General features: G+C 45.8%; 1 protein-coding gene across 1 annotated transcript in view; it reads right to left on the bottom strand.

Moving 5' to 3' along the window:
* The window catches only part of LIMD1 (LIM domain containing 1), a 46,484-nt gene extending 25,371 nt beyond the window's left edge, over positions 1-21,113 (bottom strand). The window contains exons 1-2 of the mRNA XM_067291372.1: positions 19,418-21,113; positions 7,312-7,413 (exon numbers count right to left, since the gene is read on the bottom strand). Coding sequence (XP_067147473.1) covers positions 7,312-7,413; positions 19,418-20,798 — 1,483 coding nt within the window. The 5' untranslated portion in view covers positions 20,799-21,113. The remainder of the gene's footprint in view (positions 1-7,311; positions 7,414-19,417) is intronic.
* Between the last annotated feature and the right edge of the window lie 932 nt (positions 21,114-22,045).

Below are 22,045 nucleotides of genomic sequence, written 5' to 3'. Positions count from 1 at the left end.
CAGGATGTCCAAATCTTTACTGGGACTGCTTTTGCTGAAAATACATTGTTTATTACACTCTTGCATGTTAATTTTATTAAAGGGATGCTGTGGTATGACTATTAGCTAACACTTAACACTGCCCACTTTGAAGATCTGTATATTTTTCACACATGCAGATCAACTTAGTGGTTTTATATACAGAGTTTGCACGAGCCAATTACAAGAAATAAATCCTGCCTCCACTAGTGTAGCTGCTATTTTTCGCATCTGAAGATAATGGCACACATACCTGTGCCTAACAGGTTGCTGAGGGGAAATTCACTGCCCAAGGCTGTCTGTTCTTCTCTCTGGAATTAAGCTGCGCTTGCACAATAAGGTAACTTTCTGCCTGTAGTGTAATTTAGCAGTATCAATAAAGACCATGGCCTTGTTTTTCTCTGGGTTATATACCAATACGGGGCACGTTTACACAACATTAGGCCAGAGATACCAAAAGCTGCATAGCTGTAAGTAGCCATGCTTTCTAATCACAGCAGCAAGGCTAATTAGCCCAGTCAGAGGGCTACGCTAACAGTTACGCTGCTTTGTACCTTAGCTACCTTGTTTAGTAAACGACATTTGATACCTCTAAACACCACTACCTTGTGAAATGTAAAAAACTCCCTCAGAGTAGCAAAACAGCCAACCCGTGTTATTTCAAACCCTACCACTGGCACAGCAGCCTGTTACCCTTACACACACGTCAACATTAATCTGAGCTTTAGGAAAAAAAAAGAGTAATGAAGACATGTCGAAGGTTGAATTCTGTACTTTGGCAAACATACAGGATTCCTGCTTCTTGGCAATACGGGATCAAAATCTATTCCTTGCCTCAGATTTTCTGCTTTAGTTTAACATCTAAGCCTCCTTCATAACACCTTGCAATCAGTTCTTTCTCTCCAGCTTCCTTCCTCGCCTACTAATTTCCTTCATAGTCATCTCTGACACCTCCCTTGCACTTTTTTGGCTTTCAGATTTCCTCCGAGGACCCAGTGGCTCAAGTACAAGAGCCGTCTCCTCTAAAGTGCAGTGCTGGCACAGCTAACAGGGTCTATTTCCCAGACAACCTGCAGCAGTCAGATACACGCCTGGCTGAGTCCTAGAGAAAAATGCTGAAACAATACAGCAGGTTAGATAGATATCTATCATTTAGAAGGTCTCCTTACTAGTGAAATAATATCAACACCTGAAAATATCTGCATTTTTTTGTGTTCTGAGGACATATCATAAACTAAATGAGCTCTGATTATTTTTCAGATAAATGAGAATACCTGTGATTTCATAACAACCTAAAAGGTTAATGTGTAACAGTCTATTTGTTAACTAAAAATGTTTGTCCAGCAAACTGAAAAAAAACAAGAAAAAAAAAAACAAGCAGCAAACAGATACCTTGAGTTGGCAGGAAAAGCTGTATGTTTTTGAGGGTTCTTTTTTAATTCATTTCCATAGCCTTCATTTGAGGCAAGTATTTTTACTGAAACAGCAGAAACAGCTCAAAGTTTCTTTTTTCCTCTTACCCTCTACAAAAAGCTACCCTGTTTGTATGTCTGCTTTGTAACAAACAAGAAGATAAATGAGATATTTATGTCAAAGTAATCATTCTAAATCTGTTGTTTTGGCCTCTATGCCATATTTTCTCCATTGCATACCAGTGGCTCAGATAAAACAGTAAATTATTTTTCCTGGCAACTCAAGCCCATACCGTATGCATAGCTCTGCTCAACAAATTGCTCTCATCCATCATTTATCTCTGAACATATGTATATCAGAAAACAGAGGATGTAGAAAATTCAGCTCCATGAGGTATCACTCCCCCCCCCCCCACCTCGGTAGACCCTCTCAGCTTTCTGTATCTGGGAAACCAAAGCAGCATTTGGATGCAAATCCAACTACGAACAAAATTAGAAATTCTTACGAAAATGAAAATGGCAAGACAGCAGACAAAAATATCTGCAGGACAATATGCTTTACCTTAATAGGTAATTTTGTATATTTTATTTATTGGAGTGCAGATATTCAGTGTTTGTTCCACCAGCGCAGAAATTTTAGGATTGAAATCACAAGCAACCTTGACTTCTCAAAGACAGTTTGTACTGGATGGTGTCCAAGATGAACTCCTCTTGACCTTAAAAACACAGTCTAACTACTCACTTTTCAGAAAGAGTCTCCACATATGCTGCTCAAGACATGCTTTGCAGCTAGGCAGACAATACTGTCCAGGCAAATATTTGTTTTTCTGGCAGTTAAAAGTCTCCTCGTATTTACCCCAGTGGTATCATGGTACGGATCCCAGAAGGCCTCCAAAAAGGCGCGTGCTCCCTGTGCTAATGACAGACCTGAATGCACTTCATCTGCATTGCGGTCAATGTCCTGGAAGAGAGAAATAACCTAAATCTGTAAAGGAGGGGGGGGAGATTCTTCCTAGGTACATTCCCTCCACTACCTCAGGGCAGAACAGTTTGTGCCATCCCAGACATCAATTAAGCAGCTGAAATCCAGCCTGTTTAATCAGAAAGTCAACTCAGCTACGCCTTTACAAACACAGCAAGCCAAGCCGCAAAGTACACTGTTGGAAGGGAAAAATGCAAACACACGCCCTACAACTCCTAAGCACCTTAAGAAAGCTACTCGTGCATTATATCGCTACAGACTGCACGGGGAATACAGGAAACTGCCCCTTTAAGCGAGGATTTCTTCCAAGCAGGATTTGCTGGCAGCCTTGCCATTCATAGATGTATGCATACGCGAGGAAAAACACACCTACGATGAGGCCTCATTCCAGTGCCACTTTCCTTCAAATACAAGGAAGTCCTGCAACACCAACGCACACCCTCCTCCGGATCCACCTGAACTGTCCTTGCAGCCCCAGCCATGTGCATCTGTGGGAGCAGTGAGATGGGCATCCCCGGTCCCCATCCCCAGCGGCCTCTGTCACTGTACTGTAGCTCCCACCTGCACAACCTGGCCTTCTTTCGCCACTGAATATATGAGAACTATTCCTGATGTTAGTGCAAAACACGGGCACAGGCAATGACACGACTCTTTCTGCTTGGGTCTTACTCTAAGGTGGAGTTAGGACACGGTTTGGTCCAAACACCTACCTGGAGCAAGGAGGTAAAAAGTGCTTGTGTTCCTTAGCACGGACAGGCCACCACACAAATAGGAAGGACTTGAGCTTTCTTAACTAGCCTCCTGTATATAATAAGCCAAATTATGCTCTCATTTATACTCCTGTAAGCCCAAGTGAAACCTGTGGCTTGCCTCCAGGTTTACAGGCAGTTTTCTGGGGGCAGTGCATTTAAGTCGGCCTCTCTGGAAGTCACAGGGAGCTTTGCCTTGAAATGTTACTGGGAGGAGAAATGGGCCAACACTGAGTTTCTAAAACAGGCTGAAACGTAGCATTGACATTTACTGCTAGCAATGTAAAGTCTTTTTCTTGATTCTAATATGATTAGGAATGATTCGCAAGAGATGCTAAAAAGCTAGTCTAAACATCAAGCCAACAAGTAAACAACCGTACTAATATTGTTGGACTGCAGTGACGGCTAGGGCCGGAAAGAGAATGGAACAGCGCTCCCAGAAACGTGCAACATCTGAAGTATGTTTCCTTTTCTCTTTTACCAGCAAATCGCCTGGGAGCAGAGAGGGAAGGGGAGAAGTCATTTCCTTGATCTGCATAGTATGGTGCTTTTTGTCATTGTTCGCTTGCCAGTGATCGGATTGAAAAGGAAAGAAGCTAACACATCCTGGAAGGTATCATATGCTTATTCTGAGCAATCAGAAGAGATGCTCTGGGAGGAGGGGAAGGAAAACCAAAACCCAACATCCCCCAACAGGGCTCTACTGAAACCCACTGCAACGTGGCCACTGGGAGGAAAAAGAGCCAGATTTACCCTGAGCCCTGGGAAATGCGGGACATGCGCAGCGGCTTGCTAAGCACCTTGCCTCCTGCCTTTGCCTGCTGCAGAGCCCAGTCAAGTGGGGAGGCTGTATGTTGTAGCATCGCTGCCAGCACACGTTCCCCGAGAAATGGGTTGGCTTAACGCTTCAAATCTGCTAACTGGCTCCCCTCCATTTCCTCTGCAAGATGTTGGCATTTAACTTATTCCAGCAGAGTCCCTGGCATCACTATTTTTCTCTTTTTCAACATGGCCCACCTTCCAACAGCCTGTACCTTCGGGGATGGCAATGAACCGAGACCCATGTCGGGTAAAAGGATAAAATCATCCCTATTCCATGAAGGGAATGTCACTGAGTCTCACTCCTGGCAGCGGGACCTGTGTACAAACACACATGCCTGAACTGGCCACAGCCATGATCCCCTCCTGGGGCAGGATGTGTCCCAGCACCGTTTGAGGGAGGCACAGCCCCAGCAAGGCTCAGGCCAGCCAGTGCACACCGCACAGCCATGTGTCAGCCATCTAAACCACTGCCCCAGAGCACCAGCAGAATTGGCCACAGCAAGGGTAAGGCAAAGCCAGCCTAGTGTGTGTCTCACTGCAAATGAGTGGATTTTTGGAAATCTGCTTCTCTCTGGTTTTCTGACAGTAGTTAAAATTTGTTTTCTACCACAATGTTTGAGGGATTTGAGAAAAAGTAAGATTTCTGTCCATCCACTGCTGCAGACAACTTGCCTATATATATTGAATACATGTAAAATGGTAGACTTAAACTGATGGCTTCCATTCCCCTTTTCCTCTCTCATAGTGAAATACAGTATTTTCTATCATTACTCCCTTTTTTTTTTAACCAGCAGCATTCCCTTTGAAATCCTTTGCCCCAGAACATCTCCAGAGAGAGTCTTCAGTTACTACCTGAGTAACAGGGAAAATCAGCTTCACCTTGCTAAACTAAGCTTCTTTCCCTTTTTTCAGTCTCATCTAAAAGACAAACTATTTTGTCCTGCATTGGAAAACTTTGGAAAGGGTTGCCTTTTAGAATAAGCAGCTAATAGCTGCTGTTTCAGCTCTCACCAATCTACCTCATTAGAAAGGGATTAAGCTGTCTCAACCAAACACATATAAACATAAATGGAAGTAAATACTTACACCTCTGTAGTGTTGGTCTCCAAATAAAGAAGGTAAAATCAGTTCTAAAATGAGGATCTAAAGCGTTTATTTCTAAAGCACCAGTTGTGCAGTAGTAATTTTAAAAATTTAAGGCAGCTTGAACTTATTTTTAACAGGAGGTTGGTGTGGAAGGGCAATTTGGAGGCTTCCTGAACACAAAGGGTAAAAAGTTCCTGAAGCAAAGCCCTGGGATGGAGCCACAAACTATCTCTGCGGGAAAAGGTCTCAAATTAATTTAGAGGAGACAAAGAGCAAGCTGCTGACTTCTGAGCCTCTAGGAAACTGCCATCATCTGCAAACACCCCTTTTCTTTCAGTTTTCCTGTCTTCAATCAGATGACAGGGAAATGCTCTACTGAAAACATAGGTGAGGGAAGCCAGTCATTGCTGGACAGCTGGGAAGCAAGCAGAGTTCAAGGTTCAAGTATCATTAAATAGCACATACACCTTTCTATATTTGTTCCCACTTTACAGCTCCAAATAAAACACATTCCCTTGCAGTCCTGATGAGTTTACAATTCTAAATGCAACACAGAAAAGAAAAAAAAAAAGTTCATCTTGGAAAATCAAACTGCTATATACAAATCACCAGATGGATTATTATTATTTTTACTGCTGCCATATATATAGCTACATTTCTAAAAATATGCTACTAGCTCCAGAGTTAACACAACAGAATACAAAAAACACTGTGTTACAAATACAGCCAGGATTGGCATCAAGAGACCAGGGTGCTCACTCTAGCTCTATCACAGACTTCCTTGAAAAGCCACTTAGGAGAATTCATACACTGGAGCACGCTATAAGCTTCAGTAAGCTTCAGACTATGTCTTGGGTATGAAAAGCAGCATGAAGATTTGCCAGGCTTGTTTAACTATTTAGTAGGCTTTGTAGGCAGATTTTGCAGAGCTTGCCACCCCTGCTCCTATTCTGATACCACTAGCACAATAACCAGCTGAAAATAAGCAGGCAGAGACATGTTGTTGGTCTCCCCGTGGCTCAGTGCCTCTGTCTGTGCAGCTTACAGAACACAAAGCAAGGTGTGTAACGTGGCTCATTCATGCTAGCAAATGCTCTGACAGGAAGTCCCTCAGAAGGACAAAGCCATTACAGCTAGTAAAAATCACATACGTAGTAAAAACAGAGTGATGAAAAACCATAGCGCTTCAGGGGCAGCAAGGTGGGGAGGGTCGGTAGCACGTGAGCAATGTCTATAAATAAAACAATTGTCATTCTCCCCTTTCACCATGCCCTCATTTTTGGCACCCAGCGGGACAGCCAGCCATTGCAGCAACCAACACATTTTGCCAGGCAATTTCTCTAGAGATGGTGTTACAGAGATACAGTTCAGACCCTCCTGTCTGCACCACATGCTGCACATACAACAGGACCAACATGATATGCATGCTGGACACATGAAGCAGGATCAACCTCACCTATGCCAGCTAGCAAATAGGCATTTGGTCTGAGCTGCCTGTCCAGACTCCCTTTGGGGAGAAGGAGCCACATCCTAAAACCGATGCCTAAGGCAGGCAGATGAACCACTCTCTGGACAGGGCTCTCAGGCCAGACTGCACACTAGACTAGGCAGCAACTTTTCAGGTTAAACTAGCTGAGCTGGCTGCCACCCCACAGTGACTCAGCTGAAACAGGAGAAGTGAAAGTGAGAGGAAAACTGTCTCCCCTCACAAAAAGGTGTATCTTACTTTCACAGAGCTGCTGCCACACACATCAGGCAAGCCCACACAGACAAGCAAGGTGTTCAAAGTGGTGTCCCTCTTTTGGATTCACAGATTGCAAGGGCTTTAAAGTCTGACTTGCTAAATAACAAAAACTAAACCTACATGCCAGTTAAGGCATATTTACTGCCACATTAAAAAAATATTCTCACAAATAAGGAGATGTGGCTACACTGAGACACAAAGGAATGAAAATAACTGCCCCCCATACCAGAAAGCTGATGGCAGGCATAATTCAAAATATCTTTTCTAAATGCCTTGCAAGAATCTATACAAAAACAAACAGTGAACACCACCACAAAGACATACAGCTGAAACAAACTCCATCTGGCAGATAACTGAATAACCGCATCTTTTTTTTTTTCCTTTTTTCTTTTTCTTCTTCTTTTTTTTTTTAACAGAAAAATGTTGATCCAGAAGAATTTGTCACAGAGCTCTATTCAAACGTGGCAGCAGAGGCAACCCGGGCAAGGCAGTACTTACTGCAGGCTCCACAGGTGAAACAGCCATCATGGTAGAGATTGCCCATGGCCTGGCAAGCCTGGTTGGCTCCATACACACCTTTGTTGCACTTCACGCAGGTTCCTAGAAGAGACAAGAGACAACGGAGGTCAGCAGTGGGATTTAGCAACACGGCTGGTTCACACGGAGGAAGAGGTGAGCTGGCTGCATGAGTAATCACACCTGCAACTCAGACTGAATTTAGGACCAGACAATCCAATGTAGCCACAAGATGTAGGTGACATCAGTGTTACTTACCCTGAGAACTGCTGTTAACAGCAGACCTTCACAGTAAAAGCCCTTTGCAAACAAAGCAACTAGCACAACAGGCTCAGAGCCCTATTTGGCTACAATTACATCCCCTTCTTTCTCCTGTCCATTTCCAAAACTTTCATACACATTCAGAAAAAAATTAACAACCCTTCCAGAAGCCTGGGTGGTAGTAAATGGTGTTCAGGACTTTTCACTGACAAATAGTTTCTACTCCTTAATGCATAATATACTTAATTCATAATATAAGCTTGTCGGTGGCAACCAACAAGAGGAAAATACAATTCTTTACTTAGTCCCTTTAAATCTTTTCATATTTCAGATTTCTGACCCTTCTGCTGAAGACTCCAAGTCTCTAAAGATTTCTCACTAAACTAGAATGGGATTGACTACGTGAAAATCTACCTCTCTTCCCTCTCCCAACCATGTTGGAAAAGAGAGCTCTAACACAAATGCTACCTACAGATAACATGTCCTGCTCCAGATGTTCTCCTAGCTCCTTGCAAGATAACAAAAGAAACAAATCAGTTTTAAAGAGCATGTATTTGCCAGCAGCAGCAGTGCAAGCTAACATGGGCCTGGTTCTCAGACAGCCCATGGGATGAAGGAGGGCCAGGGCAGGCCCATGAGGATCAACTTTTGGAGTCACGACCCCACCTGCAGCTTATCTCTGATGGAGGCGATTGTGAACGCAGCTCAGAGCTGCGGCAGCCACCCAACAGCCCTATTACCCTGCTAGGGAAACACAACATGGAGATGGGATTCTCTTACTTAGGAGTGGCAGGGGAAAAGTTTGCCAAATGCAGTGGCCAGGGTGGGGAGAGGGGTGAAATAAGCCATAAATAAATAAATAAATAAATAAATACATTTCACCCATGGTGATATAAGCCATGCCCTTTCCAAGGCTGCCGTGACCTCCTCTCCTCCAGGAGAAAGCTCAGGCAGCAGACAGCTGAAGCACAGCACAGCACTGCTACACTGCCTCCCTGGACACATTGCAACCCTGCTAAAAAAAACAAAAAAAAAACAAAAAAAAACACATATTTTTGAAGAATGCTTCTGTACAAACAGCACCACGGCTGCTGCGTACAGACAACGATCATGTCACAGCCCTGTTCTAAGGCACCTGCCTGTAGGAAGCCCAGTCTCTTGGCACAGTCAATACCTCTTCCTGCAGCACCCATTCCATGCGTGGGGCTCAAACCCATAACCCACGTCAGCAGCATGGACAGAGAGCACCAGGAGCATAGGGCACAGCATTTTTAAGCCTGATTTGCACCTCACCAAGTAGCCTCTGGGACTATCCAGGTATAGAGCTGCCAATTAGATGCAACAGGGTGGATGCATGGCAGGGGCAGAGGGACAGGAGGAGCAAAGCTGCAGCAGTGATGGTTGGCTGCAGCCTGGTGGTTGGATCTGGCCTCGTCCCTCGAGAGAGAAACAGGCACTGCTTAACAGGTAACAAGGAAAAACCTACAATGGATTTATTATGCCGTTCTTCTGCACTTACAGAATAAGGCTAGCTGGAACCACATTTAATGACTAGAGACCAGATTTGGTTTATGTGACCCTATTTCACTTCCAAGAAAACCTCTTCTGATAACAAAGTAAGAAATGACAGTAGAAAATCACTTCATTGAAGGCATCTAGAAACCAGACTTGCCCCTTCCACTCTTCAGGGAAGAGCACAGCAGCCAAACAGGCTGGCAGCTCCACACCCAAACAGGACTGTCTCCCAGAGAGGCACCACTATGTCCTCTGCGCCAGGCATACTGGCAACATGGTGGGCAAGCTGGGGGGTGACCCCCAGTCATTCAACGCCAGGGAGGAGAAAATCATTGCTATCAAGTTCTCCAGCAGCTTCAGAGCCAACACCCTTCTCTCTGCACTCAGACCACACAGAGGAGAGGCAGAGAGGGCTGCTGGAAACCACCACTAGTGGCTGAGCAGAGGAAATCCTTGTCCAAGTAAAAGGACAAGTAAAAGCTAGTTTATTTACCTCAGGCATCACCATGTGATTGTGACAGATCAGTTTTAAAGCAGAATCACCCTTTAACTATCTCTAAATTAGCAACTGACATTTGCTTTAATCCGTGTTTACTTCAGCTGTCTCTATTTTACCCAAGATGGGCAGCATGAAGAGCAGATACAAAGATTGTCTTCTCTTGCTATTCCACAGCAAACTTTTGGATGTAACTTCACCTTCTGGTCTCTCCTTCCACTGTTGGTCAGCCTGATTTACTTTGACTACTTGGAGCACAGGGATTGTAAGTCACATCTTGCTTGTACTGGCCCAACACAAGGGAGAGGCTGATCTGACTGGAGATCCTTAGTCATGCTGTGGTTAACAAAACTTCACTTCTTTCAGGGTACCGCAAGCTCCAGAGTAATCAGAAAGGTCTGGTCCATGTTAGAAAAAAAAACAATGTACTTAAGACAGCACTGAAAAGTAATGCCCAGTTCTGGCAGAACCATGCTGTCAGTTGAAGTCCGAGAACAATTTCCTCCTGTTGCTAATGCCTATGATAGTCAGTTTTCACACTACAGTGATAAAAATGCTCAAGACCCATCTACAGTAGCACATAGATGGTTGCTGAAAAGCAGATACTTAATTTTCCGAGTGCAGACATGCCTTTCTTTAGTGCAGCTGTATATGTGCATTCAACCAGAACACTGAGAACTGTCACTAATGCAGCTCCAAGCTCCACTGCACTCAGAGCCAGCGCCCAAACTGACAAAAACCCGAAGAGAAGGATTAAAAGAAATAAGCAGTTGTCTATTTTGTCCAAAACAGACCTGAACTGACATACGAGCTTGGCTGCAGGCCCACCCCAACACACAGATTGGCACAAAGTTCGCAAAACTAGCTGGTTCTTTTCAGATCAAGCAGATTTAACTCAGTTATTCATTGAAACAAACTTTTGAAGAAAGCAAATGCGTTCAAGAATTAAGTTATGCAGGCATTTCAAAAAAAAAAAAGGCGAAGATAATAAAATTTGACTTTTCAAATGCATGTGTTCTCTCACAAATGTGTGTGTTCTGCTCCAGCCCAATATATTGTGCAATCATCTGACACAAAAACTAAAGGCTGGCTCGCAAAATTGCCTATCGACTGCAACAATGCACAGTGGAAAGTTCTGAGAGCAGAAAAACTGCAGATTTTGCTGCTTAAAATCTTCTTTCCATGTCATTCCCGAGGCTTTCCACAGAAACTATGTATTTATTGTACTGAAAGTGCCTACATTTTTCCCTTCTCCGTGCCAATAAGCGGCTGCTCCAGAAAATCAACAGCGCGCTCCAATTTCCTCCTTTCCAGAAAGCACCCAGCAGAGCGACGATACTGAATATGTATGAGTAGTAACATGAATTAAGAGGCAGAAGACACAACCACTGAAGCCTGCATGCCTTTCTCCTTCATGTCACTGGCACGTCTCCGTGAAAGGGGCACTAACCCAGCAGAGCGCTGGCACACAACATACCCCAGCAGCAGGTCCGTTTTCTGCAAAAGCCTGGCTCTAGCCAAAACAAGAGCAAGAGAAGAGAAGGCGCCTTTCTCTGTCCTCCATCTCAGAAAAACGCAAATGCCAGATGACCTGTCTTGGGAGGAATATTAGAACGCCACCGTGATTTGAGCACTCAGAGCGTCAGACACCGCGCTGTAAACAGGAAGAGCTCAGCAGCTGACGACAGCCATTCATTCAGGTGTCCCAGCGTAGGCAGACCGGGCCAGCACCCCAGCCGGCACCAAAGCCAGTGCACAAACACCGGTGCCCTACAGCTGCAAACCTGCTGGCAGGCATCACAAGCCACTTTAAAAACACTGTAATGCGAATCCCATGGAGAGCAGAAATTACCTCTGTCTATCCTCTATCTATCCTGGCAAAATCCTTCATTCAGGAGTCAGAGTGTAGGGACTGTCCATGTGTTTCCCCCAAGGGGCTACTCCTGCTGGATGCTGTAGGAGCTACCCCAAAGGCTCCCTCGGCTCTCAGAGCCATAATCGTCCTTTCCTAAACCTCCGGACCCCTCTATTGCCCCATCATTCCTTCTCCCTCCCTTTATCTCACAGTCTATGTCCTATTCCATTTCCTGCTTAACCCTTTTATTTGTTTCTTTAAATATTTCAGCCCCTAAAATAGGGAAAATAGAAAAAGTCATAAAATGAAAAGGCTTTCAAAATAAATTGATGTTGTCCGTAAAGATGCAACACATTAAATTACTTTACTATGTACTAACCAACCACACTATAAATATTTAAAAATGTCTTATGGCAAGGTTATGAATGACGGGTTGACAAACGAAAAATGGCGTTAGGACAAGTCCATGTACTGTTTGTTATATTTTTTTCCTTACATCTGCTAAATCTTATTTAAAAGCCAATTAAACCTTGCTAGCAATTGGCATTACTCTAGAAAGTCTTTGCTTCTTCCAATTTTAATACTCCACAGTATTCTTAGCAACATACTTGAGCCTTCATCTCTGACTCTTAGCCCACCCCAGCCTGAAAGCAGAAAAAAGGTGATTTTTATTGATTTTTCCTTTCCACTTTTTTGCAGCTCACTCCCTGCTGCCACAATGATCCTGTTCTTTCAGTTCAGGCTTTGCACGGAAAAAGAAATACCTGTTGCAGAAGCCAGCCAGTTGCTGAGCTCAGCAACATGTGTGCTATGCCAGCCTGATCAAAGGCAGACCAGCAAAAGCAATAACCAACCCCAGTCCATTTCAAAACTGTGTTTATGCCCTGCTCCATGTCAACTCTAACTACGATTTTCTGAAACAGTGCTGAGCATGCTTTCTACTAGCAAGTGCTTAGAGTTGAAATGTCATCAACATCAATACAGCCGTACATGCCACTGATGCTAGTCAGCAGCTCTGGGTAATTTTCTTGGCATAGCATAACTTTTAGTCAAAACTTCTATCCTCAGCTTGCAGCAGATGAATTCTGAATGTGCACGCCTCAGCCAGCTGCCCAATTCCTGCAGTTGGTTGCTTTGTCACACAAAATGAGCACTTATGCAAGGGCCAATTTGAGCAGATACCCCATCTAAAAAATAAGGCCTTTAACCTCACATAGCGTGTTAAAATGTGGGGAGAAATGAAAGGTTTCTCTTTCATCAACATTATGACAAGCCTGAAAAACTGCACATGCGCAGCATTGGTAAATTCACACTTGAGCGCACTGGCAGAATGGTAGCCAGATTTGGAAAAGGAAAGGGATGTAAACTGCTGATTTCAGTTCAATTTCTGCTGGTAGGGCAGCTTGGCCCCGGACAACAAAGAAATCTCTGTTCATTTAGCATCATGTGGCATCATGTGGAAAGCAACTGCCCAAGTTACATCTGAGCTTCTGAACAATAGGACCTTTGGGGCACAGCTGGGGCTGAAAACATGCCTTGTAAGCTGTGTCCCAACTCCTATCATACTGGATTTCATCACTGTAAATCACAAGAAACACTGCCACCGGAAATAGCCTCAGCTCACAAGATCAAACAGGTCAGAAGCAGACTTCGAGCGCTGTCAGAACTGAAATCTAATCCATCCTTCAATCTGAAATGTCAGTCCCACCCTCAAAATTCAACAGCTGGATTTCTATTTACCACAGGTTCAAAGGCTCAAAAGACATTTTTTCCTCTAAGTGTTGTATTTCACATTCACTGGAAGGGGTTATTTACTTATTGTACACCTCTTGCTAGGATTTCAATGCAAAGAATGGTGAACAGCATTTTCTAGGACTGGCTGGTATGATTTCCTTCTACACGCCAAACATCATCTATTTACAAACCAAGAACACAGTTTCTTCATTCCCCTCTTCTTAGCAGAGTCCAGAACAGCCAAACTTTTCTACATGTGTTCCTAGTTGGGTTTCCTAAGACCACCACTTAAGCTTAGAGGACCAAATGTGATGGTATGAATACTTTAATGTCAATGACAGGCCAGATTTCCTTGTTACCTCAATCCAGTCTTCAATAAGAGGAATGCACTGGCAGGATGAAGGGTATATTCTGGTGGTATGTGTCTGTGTACACAGATAATCCAGAAATGGCACTTAGAAGAATAAATCTGTCCTACTCCTTTTACTTATTCCATGAAAGACACACATTCCTGTAATCAGTTTGATTCTCCTCCAGCAGATGTAACTGCAATAACTTCTACGATTACATACCTGATGATTTTGAAAGGTTTTGACCCCTCCATACTTGAGACTGGATTTACCCTGAAGAACACCCAGTTGCACGTGGAAGAAACCCCCACAGTGTTTGCACGTAAATACCTCCAGTATCATCTTTCCTATCTGCCCAGACATGCACACAGCTAATCTAGAAGTATACCCTGCTGCCTCTGGGCTGTAACCCAGCTTTTATCTTGCCTTGTTCCTATTTCATGCTCTGACAAGGAAGACATGCATGAAGCTACTCTTGAAGACCCACCTATTCCATGAAAACCTAGTCCTCAAAAAGACTGTCCACTTAAAATGACTTCATCATGTCATACCTAACATGATGTTTAGTTATTTCATTTTTACTTCAGACCTTCCCTAAAATCTGATGTAATCTCCTTGTGGCTCACCTTAAAAAAGTCACTTCTATATTAAACTGTAAATTCAGTGTGGCAGGGACATGGCCTTCCTACATACTGTGTACCTTGGTGAGCTGTTGTCCATCACTGTGCAATCACACTTCCAAACAGTTGATTTCAAGTAGATCTGGATGCCTGTGTGAACATCTAGTGCCTGGAAAACATGGCAGTCTGACTTCCATTCATCACTCAATCTCATCATTCATATCAACCCCATATCATGACTCAATGGTAGCAAAGATGTGCAGGTACTTCTCTGCCCAAAGAATTAAGAGTTGATATGTGCAATTTTTCTGTACTGTTTTTTGTGTGAAACATTCTTGACCCCTCAACTTTGCTGCATTGCAGACTGTCATGTACACAGTGCCAGTGAAGTGTAAAATGCCATCAGGCTCACGTCAGTGACATTTTAAGTACCTTATAATGATAAAAGAGATTATGTTAACTCCAGTGCAAAATGAGTCAGGTTCCTTATTACTTTCAGTCTCCACTGCAACAGTCTTCTGCCTGAAAGACCTATTGATCCCCTGGCTGCACTCCTTTCTTTTTCTCTCCTTTTAGAATGGATTTTTTTCTTAACTTGCAAATCCAGCTGAGCCTCCAAGAGCCCCAAGGGGAAGAGAAGCATATGCTGCTTTAATCTTAAAGAGCCATATCCCAGACAAATATTTACTTGCTTGCTTCCTTGCAGTGAGATAAGCTTTGCATTCTGTACACACGCACTAACCCATGTGCTGTGATCCTTCCAGCTTTCCCCACTACACCATGACTCCCCTCTCTCTGCCTCCCTCCTCTCCACTGCACACAGGTCTCCTTCCGGCTGCTGCATTCTCCCAACAGCAGGCAAAGAGCAATGTGTTCACTTGTTCCCAATGGAAAAGATGCTGTTAGAGAACAAACCTCAGAAAAAACTCTAATTTCGACCAGAAAATTCTCCACTCTGCAGTTCTGAAATTACTCTTTGGTGCATGGTCATCAGTTGGGTTTGGTAAAGTCCGCAAGCATGTATAGCCTTAAAGTTAAATCGACTGCTGTTTCAGCAGTGGTAACACGCTCACTTCCCTATGTGTAAGACTGAAAAGGTGTCACCGGCCTTCGAGCTAATTATATCCATTCATACGTGCTAGGGTTCCTTGTCTCCACTGGGGTTAAATGATCCACCCGCAGTTCTGCTCCTGTGAAGGGGGAAAAGAAATCTGCAAACTTTCTGAAATCTTCTCTGTTTGACTGCTAGGAAGCATCCTGGCATTTAGCTGCAAAACAAGATGCCTGGGGCCCTCCTAAAGTACCTGCAGCTTATCAGCTCTACTCTAAGTGTAAAGGAAGGAAGCCAGAACTTAACACCTAACAAATATTTATAACAAGAAACACATTTATGAAAATTGTTTTAAAAAGCTCCTGGTAACAGTGTAGTTAGTCTTTATCAGACTGAGATTTGCATCTGTCTATATGAAAGAAGCACTAGTAAAAACATGATTCTGTAAGTTACACCTGTAAAACTTTCAATCTGTGCCTGCAGATCAAAGAATTATATTGTACCACAGGGTTTATCCTGTTCTACAAAAGTGAATGGTAAAATTTCTATAGCCCTCACTGCCTCCCAGTCAGGCCTGCATGGGCATGAGCCACATTCCCGTATCAGGTTACTTCTATGCAGCCCAAGCTGAACGCTCAATTTAGTTGTGCACCTGCTCAATTCTCACCTGAAAACTAGTCCTTCGCTAGTCCTTGGGATGGGACCACTTCACCTAACTGGAAACATGTGCATTGCACTGGGTGGTGCTGGTGCAGGACTGACAACTCCCCCAGACACTCCTATTTAATTAATCTTCCCATTCACCACATGGAAATTAAGACTGGTATATCCAAAGGAGCATAAGGAATTCAGGCAACCATGGAAAATCAGTGGGATTCAGACACCTCATTCCTGGATGTTCCCTAGAAACTGTACACCAAAAACTTGAATACAATCAAAGCTGGTTTCCAGAGGCACCTCCCAGGGATCTGGGGCCCTTTCTCTGCTGCACTGGGAACGTGCCTCGTCAGAGAGAGATTTAAGAACTTCCCTCCCCAAGCATAAAAACCTGGGTAGTACCTGACACTCACTACGTCCACCTCCAAAAGCCCACATAAATCAAGACAGCACTTCAAAAACATTCTTGGAGAACCCAAATTCCTTTAGAGACACATGTAGGTTTGATTTATCCCATATTGCTCACACATATGCCGTTATTAAAAAAACAGAAAATTCTTGGCTTTGTTTGCTTCTTTCCTTTCACTTATCATACACACTCTGAGCAGACAAATGTACTGTGTACAGTGAGCTTGTGCTGGCAGCCAGACTGTCTGTTATTCTTCAGCAGAACATCCTACCTACGTTATGTTTAGTCCCTAGCTTATCCTTTTTTAGATTTTCATTTACACACATTTGTTTTCACATAGCAAAGGAAAAAACAGCTCCTTTACTGGGTTCAGAATTGTTCAGGATTAATATCTAGTCCAAACAGAGACTGAATGAAAGACTAGACCTTCCTAAGATAGATCTATCTTAAAAAATTTGTCACAAGAACAGCCCCCAAGATTAGGAGAGCTGAAAGCATTTTAGATAAAACAGTTTGGTCATTTGCACTTCAATCCTAGTTTCACTTCCTGGCTCTGATGCACTGCAAAGCTGCCGCATTAAAGTTCACAGAAATGTGGGAGGAATGTCTGCAAAAAAAACAACTGGTGATCCTTTTTATTTCTATCACATAAAGATATTTATTTTCCATGTTGAAGTTTAGTAACTTGAAGGTATAGCTTAGCAAACATAGATGCAAAAGACCAACTTGGTCCTTTCTTCTATCAAAGGAAGTAAATTGGAGTAACAGTGAAAAACTGAAAATAAAAGATAGAAAGAAGGGGGGAGGGGCACAGAATTAAAATACCTCTGAACTATCCCTTTCTTTTTCCTTAGTCGTCCACAGGGTTTCTGCTAAGTCTTCTTCCATAGAGCTGAGACTCCACCAAACTTTATTTCTTCCTTTATCATGACTGCATTTTTTCATTTTTCACTCTCCCTGCCCTTCTTCACTCTCCTTCTTTCCACACATTGCTGCACAGCAGCTGTACTAAACACATATGAGTATAAAACCTCCTGCCAGGAATATGTCAGAAGATCTCATGAGGAATTAGGCGGCCTCCATTTCTTCTCCCTCCCCAGGTTTCTGATTCAGGTAATTCAGAGGGCTGACCAGCAAGACTTTCCATGTTGCCAGAATTACTACTACCTCATTGCAGACTTCCTGAGAGATAAAAGCATCTCCCTGCTGCTACCACTTATTTTGTGACAAAAATGTAAAAATAATCTAACCACCAATTACATCCTGCCTGCTTTTTCACCTCATTCCCATGTACACTTTTTACTAGGGACTGAAGGGTTGAAGGGGGGGTTATACAGTTGAAGGGACTCCTGAAACCTATCCAGTGGAGTAGAAGGCTGCCTACAGCAAAATATTCAGATTTTGAACACTATCTCCCCAAACTCATGTTCCTAATCAGCTCCTTTTCAAAAGAGTTCAGCATCTCTTGGGGTGAGGTTCTCTGAGCTCATTCAAGCTGCATGCTCCCTGAACAGTACATAAAGCATCAAAACACATTCCCAGGCTGAAATGATCCAAGTAAAGCAACTTTTCAGGTCGCTGTTCTGCAACAAGTAAAACCATACCTGCCCTGGTACAAGGTTAAATTCAATCTCAAATATTAAGCTAAATAGTCACAGCAAAGCCATCTGCAGGGGAATATCACAACTATAGAGGTAGCCAGAAACACCTTTTACTATGGAATTTGCAACTAATTACTTAGAGGTCCTTTCAACCACATTAGTGAAGCATAATGTAAAGTTCAAGGTAGCAACACAGTTTCTAAGGGTCACTGGTGTATGTACAGGCCACCGCTGCATTACTCGGCAATCACAGCGGACAGGAAGCAAACTGACTATATGCAATGGGACCTATGCAGTCTGAGATGCAAACTGTTTCTCTGTATTAGGCTAAAGAGTTTAATCTATTCCTGCTTCTACTTTTGTCACCATAGATCTAAAATCATGAGGAAAATATATACTGGACCTGCTGCTGTCATTAGTTAAACTAGCAGCAGAATTCTCACCCTTCCTAGCAAAAGCAACACCAGGTTTCCTGCTTCCAGAGAACTGAATGGCTGAACTACCTCCTCTGCTGTTACACTACAAGGTGGCCACGAGAGACAGGGAAAGAAAACACCCCATTTGCCATTGACTTTTTGCCATTCTGTGATACTAAATCAGTTTAAGCCAGCAGGGCATTTAATTTTCTCATTCAGAAATCCTCCCATGTAAGCAGGCTCTTTTCATCACAAAATACCAAAGTAATATCTGGTGGTGGTCTGGATTACTTGTGGACCTGAGATTTAGGGTAAAGTGTATCTATTGCCTGTTTTCCAGAAGTATTCAGGATCCGCTCACCCACTCAGAGTTGATGGGAACTGACTCTTGGGAAAAAGAAAATCCCCATCAGTTTGAAAAAGGAACAACCTTTACATCCTCAGTCAACTTCTTTTCAAGAAAATTCACAACCACACATGGTCAGATCCTCAGAACCTACTCAAGCTGCAATTTCTGTGCAAGTCACAAAACCCTGGTCACCACAGCATTTTCATTACACCCGCTGCACATGGAGCGCGCTGCACGTTCAACCATGACGGCCTCCGTGGTGTCTACTGTCAAGTGAAGTCCACCACAGCTTCCTCTGAGCTGAACTGCGCTCTCCAGTCCGTAGGTCCTTATGTAGGGTTTGACACCATCCAGTTCTTCAGCAGTCTAGAAAGCTATCTTTCTATTCAAACATGGTCGTGTAACAAACTTCTATGAGACTGAGAATCATGAATATTGTTAAGAAAAGTTAAGTGCCTCCCAGTCAGTAAAGAAGGATAACTTCAAAAGATGGTGTCTGTTCCAGCTTGTCCTCAGCACTTTCCTCCCCAAAGCTGTCACACCAGGTCTGCTTTAAAATTTAAGGAGCTGGATTAAAAATAAAATTTCATAGGAAAAAGAGCACCAGTCCTTGTGATAAATAACAGTTAAATAAAAACACGTGAGCAACTGAAAAAGGATAACCAAATAAAAGTACCAGGGAAATGCAACCCTGAAGGTGTGAACCCTGCAACATTTAGTCATGAACTATATTCATAACAATTTTTAATTATGCCTTTCTGCAATTACACTTACCAAAGTAATCAGCCTTTGGACAAGCATCCATCTCCTGCTCCAGACGCTGGGTGAGTGCTTCTAATTTTAATTCAGCAGCAGATGGCCCTTGCTCCTGTGGTGGAAGGAGGGTCTGGCAAGGTAATTTTACTTTTGTCGCCCCGGAGTTTTCCTGGTGTCCAGAGGCGGACTGCAGAGCACTTAGACCCTCTCTGAAAGGTGGCTTGGGAGCATCTGAAGTCATCGGGCCATGTGAAGCCGCGTTGGAGGTACTCTGCTCAGGGTTTGCACCGCTGCTGTTGGGCCTGTGATTCTGCCCATGAGTGACGAAGTGGCTGGCAGCACTGGGACAAGCGCTGGCTTGCTGACAGTCCACGCTCAGGGGCACGGGTGCCGGAGCTGAGCCGGGAGAGAAGGATGGAGGACTGTCGTGGTACCACCGCTGGCCGCCATCCCTGGTTTTGTCTGTGGCTGGGATATCCACTCCAGCACTCAGACCATGTGAGTCGGAGAGGCCCGAAAACCCCGGGGCAGGCGGTGTGGATGGGGCTGAGAAGGATGACGACCGCTGCTGCGAGAGACCCGCTTGCACTCCCTCCTCAAACCCAGTGGAGGAGGCCGGGAGGCTCTGCGCTTGCGAGAAGGAGGAGGACCGCTGCCCTGCTGGTTTGTGCTCATGGCCCTGGCTGCTCCTCTGGCCCTCGCTCCCGTTTTCCCAGCTCCTGCGGCCACCCTCCGAAGACCAGTGCTGGTGCAGCTGAGGCTCGCCATGGGCTTTTGTGGGACTTCGAGGCAGCTGATTGCCAGGATGGATGTTTGGCCGCCAATTCCCTGCAGCAGGTCTGGGCATGGCAAACCCATCCAGATCCCCATCCCAGCTCTGGAGCGTGGCTGGGCCCCCTGGGGCAAGGCAGCACCCGAGGGCGGCAGGCGGGAAGGGCCTGGGGGTGGCCCCGTGGCATCCGTGTGCCCCCAGGATGCTATCCCCGCAGCCGTACCCGGCCGGGTTTGGGGGCTGGCCAGGGAAAGCCAAGGAGTGCGGGAGGCCAGCAGGGCCGGCCGCAGTGCAGGCCAGGGGCGGCTTGGCCACGCTGCCACCTGCCTGGGCCCGGCCACCCTGCGGCTCACCCCAGGGCCCTGGCACACTTGGCCGTGGGACACCAAAACTGGCGCTGCCGTTGAGGGAGCCCGAGGCAGCCATCAGCAGCTCCTCTTGCTGCTGCTGCTGCTGGAGGTGGATTTTGGTCATTTTAGTAGCAAAAACCCTCCTGGTCTCCTCAAACTCAGGGTTGTTGCCGGGGGCTCTGTCCACCCGAAAGAGACCGTCTTTGGAGGCTTCGTACATGTTGAGGTCTTCAATGAACTTACTGGCCTCCAGGCCCAGGTCGTCATATTTATCCATCGCTGCCAGGTCATGCGTGCCTCCCTGCCTCACCCGAAATCCAGGGTGCCGCCCGGCGAGGTGCTCAAGCCCACCACAGCATCCCCGCAGGCTCCTCGGCGAGGGGGCGCCGGGAGAAAAAGACGCGCCAAAGGAAAAAAACAAAACAAAATCAAAATTAGAGCAAGAGAAAACAGCGGCCGCTGTGCGCCATCGGGGCCGGGAGCACGAGCGGCGGCAGCGGCGCCGGGAAGTTCCCTCTCCCCTCGCCCGGCGCAGGCGGCTCCGCACGTGGCGCTGCAGCGGGCAGACACGGCAACCGGCGGCCGGGCCGGGCCGGGCCGGGCCGGGGCCGGGCACCCCCTGCCCGCGCCGGCAGCGCCGCCGGGGCCCTGCGCGGGGCCGGGGCCGGGGCCGGGGCCGGGGCCGGGGCGGACTCACCGGGCGGTGCTCAGCGGCGGGATGCCCCGCTCCGCTCCGCTCCGCGCCGCGCCGCGCCGCGCCGTGCCGCGCCGTGCCGCGCCGTGCCGTGCCTGGCTGGGCCGTCCCAGGCGGCGGCGGCGGCGGCGGCGGCGGGGCCGGGAGCGGAGGCGGGGGCGGAGTCCGGCGGCGGCCCCGCCGCTCTGCAACGTGGTGGCGGTGGCGGCCCGCCGGGAGGCGCTGCACGGCGCGGGGCGGCCGTTGGGGCGGCCGTTGGGGCGGCCCGCAGCGGGCCGGCTCCGCGGCGGGCAGAGGGGCCCGAGCCCCCCCGGAGCAGCCCCCGGTGCTGAGTTTGGGCGAAACGGGGCGGACAAGAGCTAGCCGGCGTTAGGCGGGCTGCGGGACCTCTGCAAAGCGATGCTGCGGAAAAACGCGTTTCTAGCCCCACAGCGTTAAGGGGGGGGGGGGGGGAATTCCATGAAATAGAATCGTGTTTGAAGTTAATGCTCGTTTCCCAAGATTGATGATATATGTTATTTGCTTTCTAATCATAGTCTAAAACTATTATTATAGGGCATTGTTTGTGGAGGCCTCAACATTGCCAGGACACTGCTGTGAGGGATAGACGGCAGGAATTATATAAAGGACAATAAGTAATTTTGAGAGGGGACAGAGGGGGCTGGTGGCAAAACAAGCACTGGAGAGAGTGGGGGAGCGGTCAGCTACGCTTTTTATGTAATCCCATAAGCTGCAGTGAGCAGGTACTTGGTGAAAATCAACAGCAGGTACGTGTAAAAATAATAGAAGATACTATAAAATAAACACACGTCCATGCATACAGATTCAGA

Source organism: Apteryx mantelli, chromosome 2, assembly GCF_036417845.1.
Source record: "Apteryx mantelli isolate bAptMan1 chromosome 2, bAptMan1.hap1, whole genome shotgun sequence".
Classification (NCBI taxonomy): domain Eukaryota; kingdom Metazoa; phylum Chordata; class Aves; order Apterygiformes; family Apterygidae; genus Apteryx; species Apteryx mantelli.
This window is presented reverse-complemented; position numbering and strand designations above follow the sequence as displayed.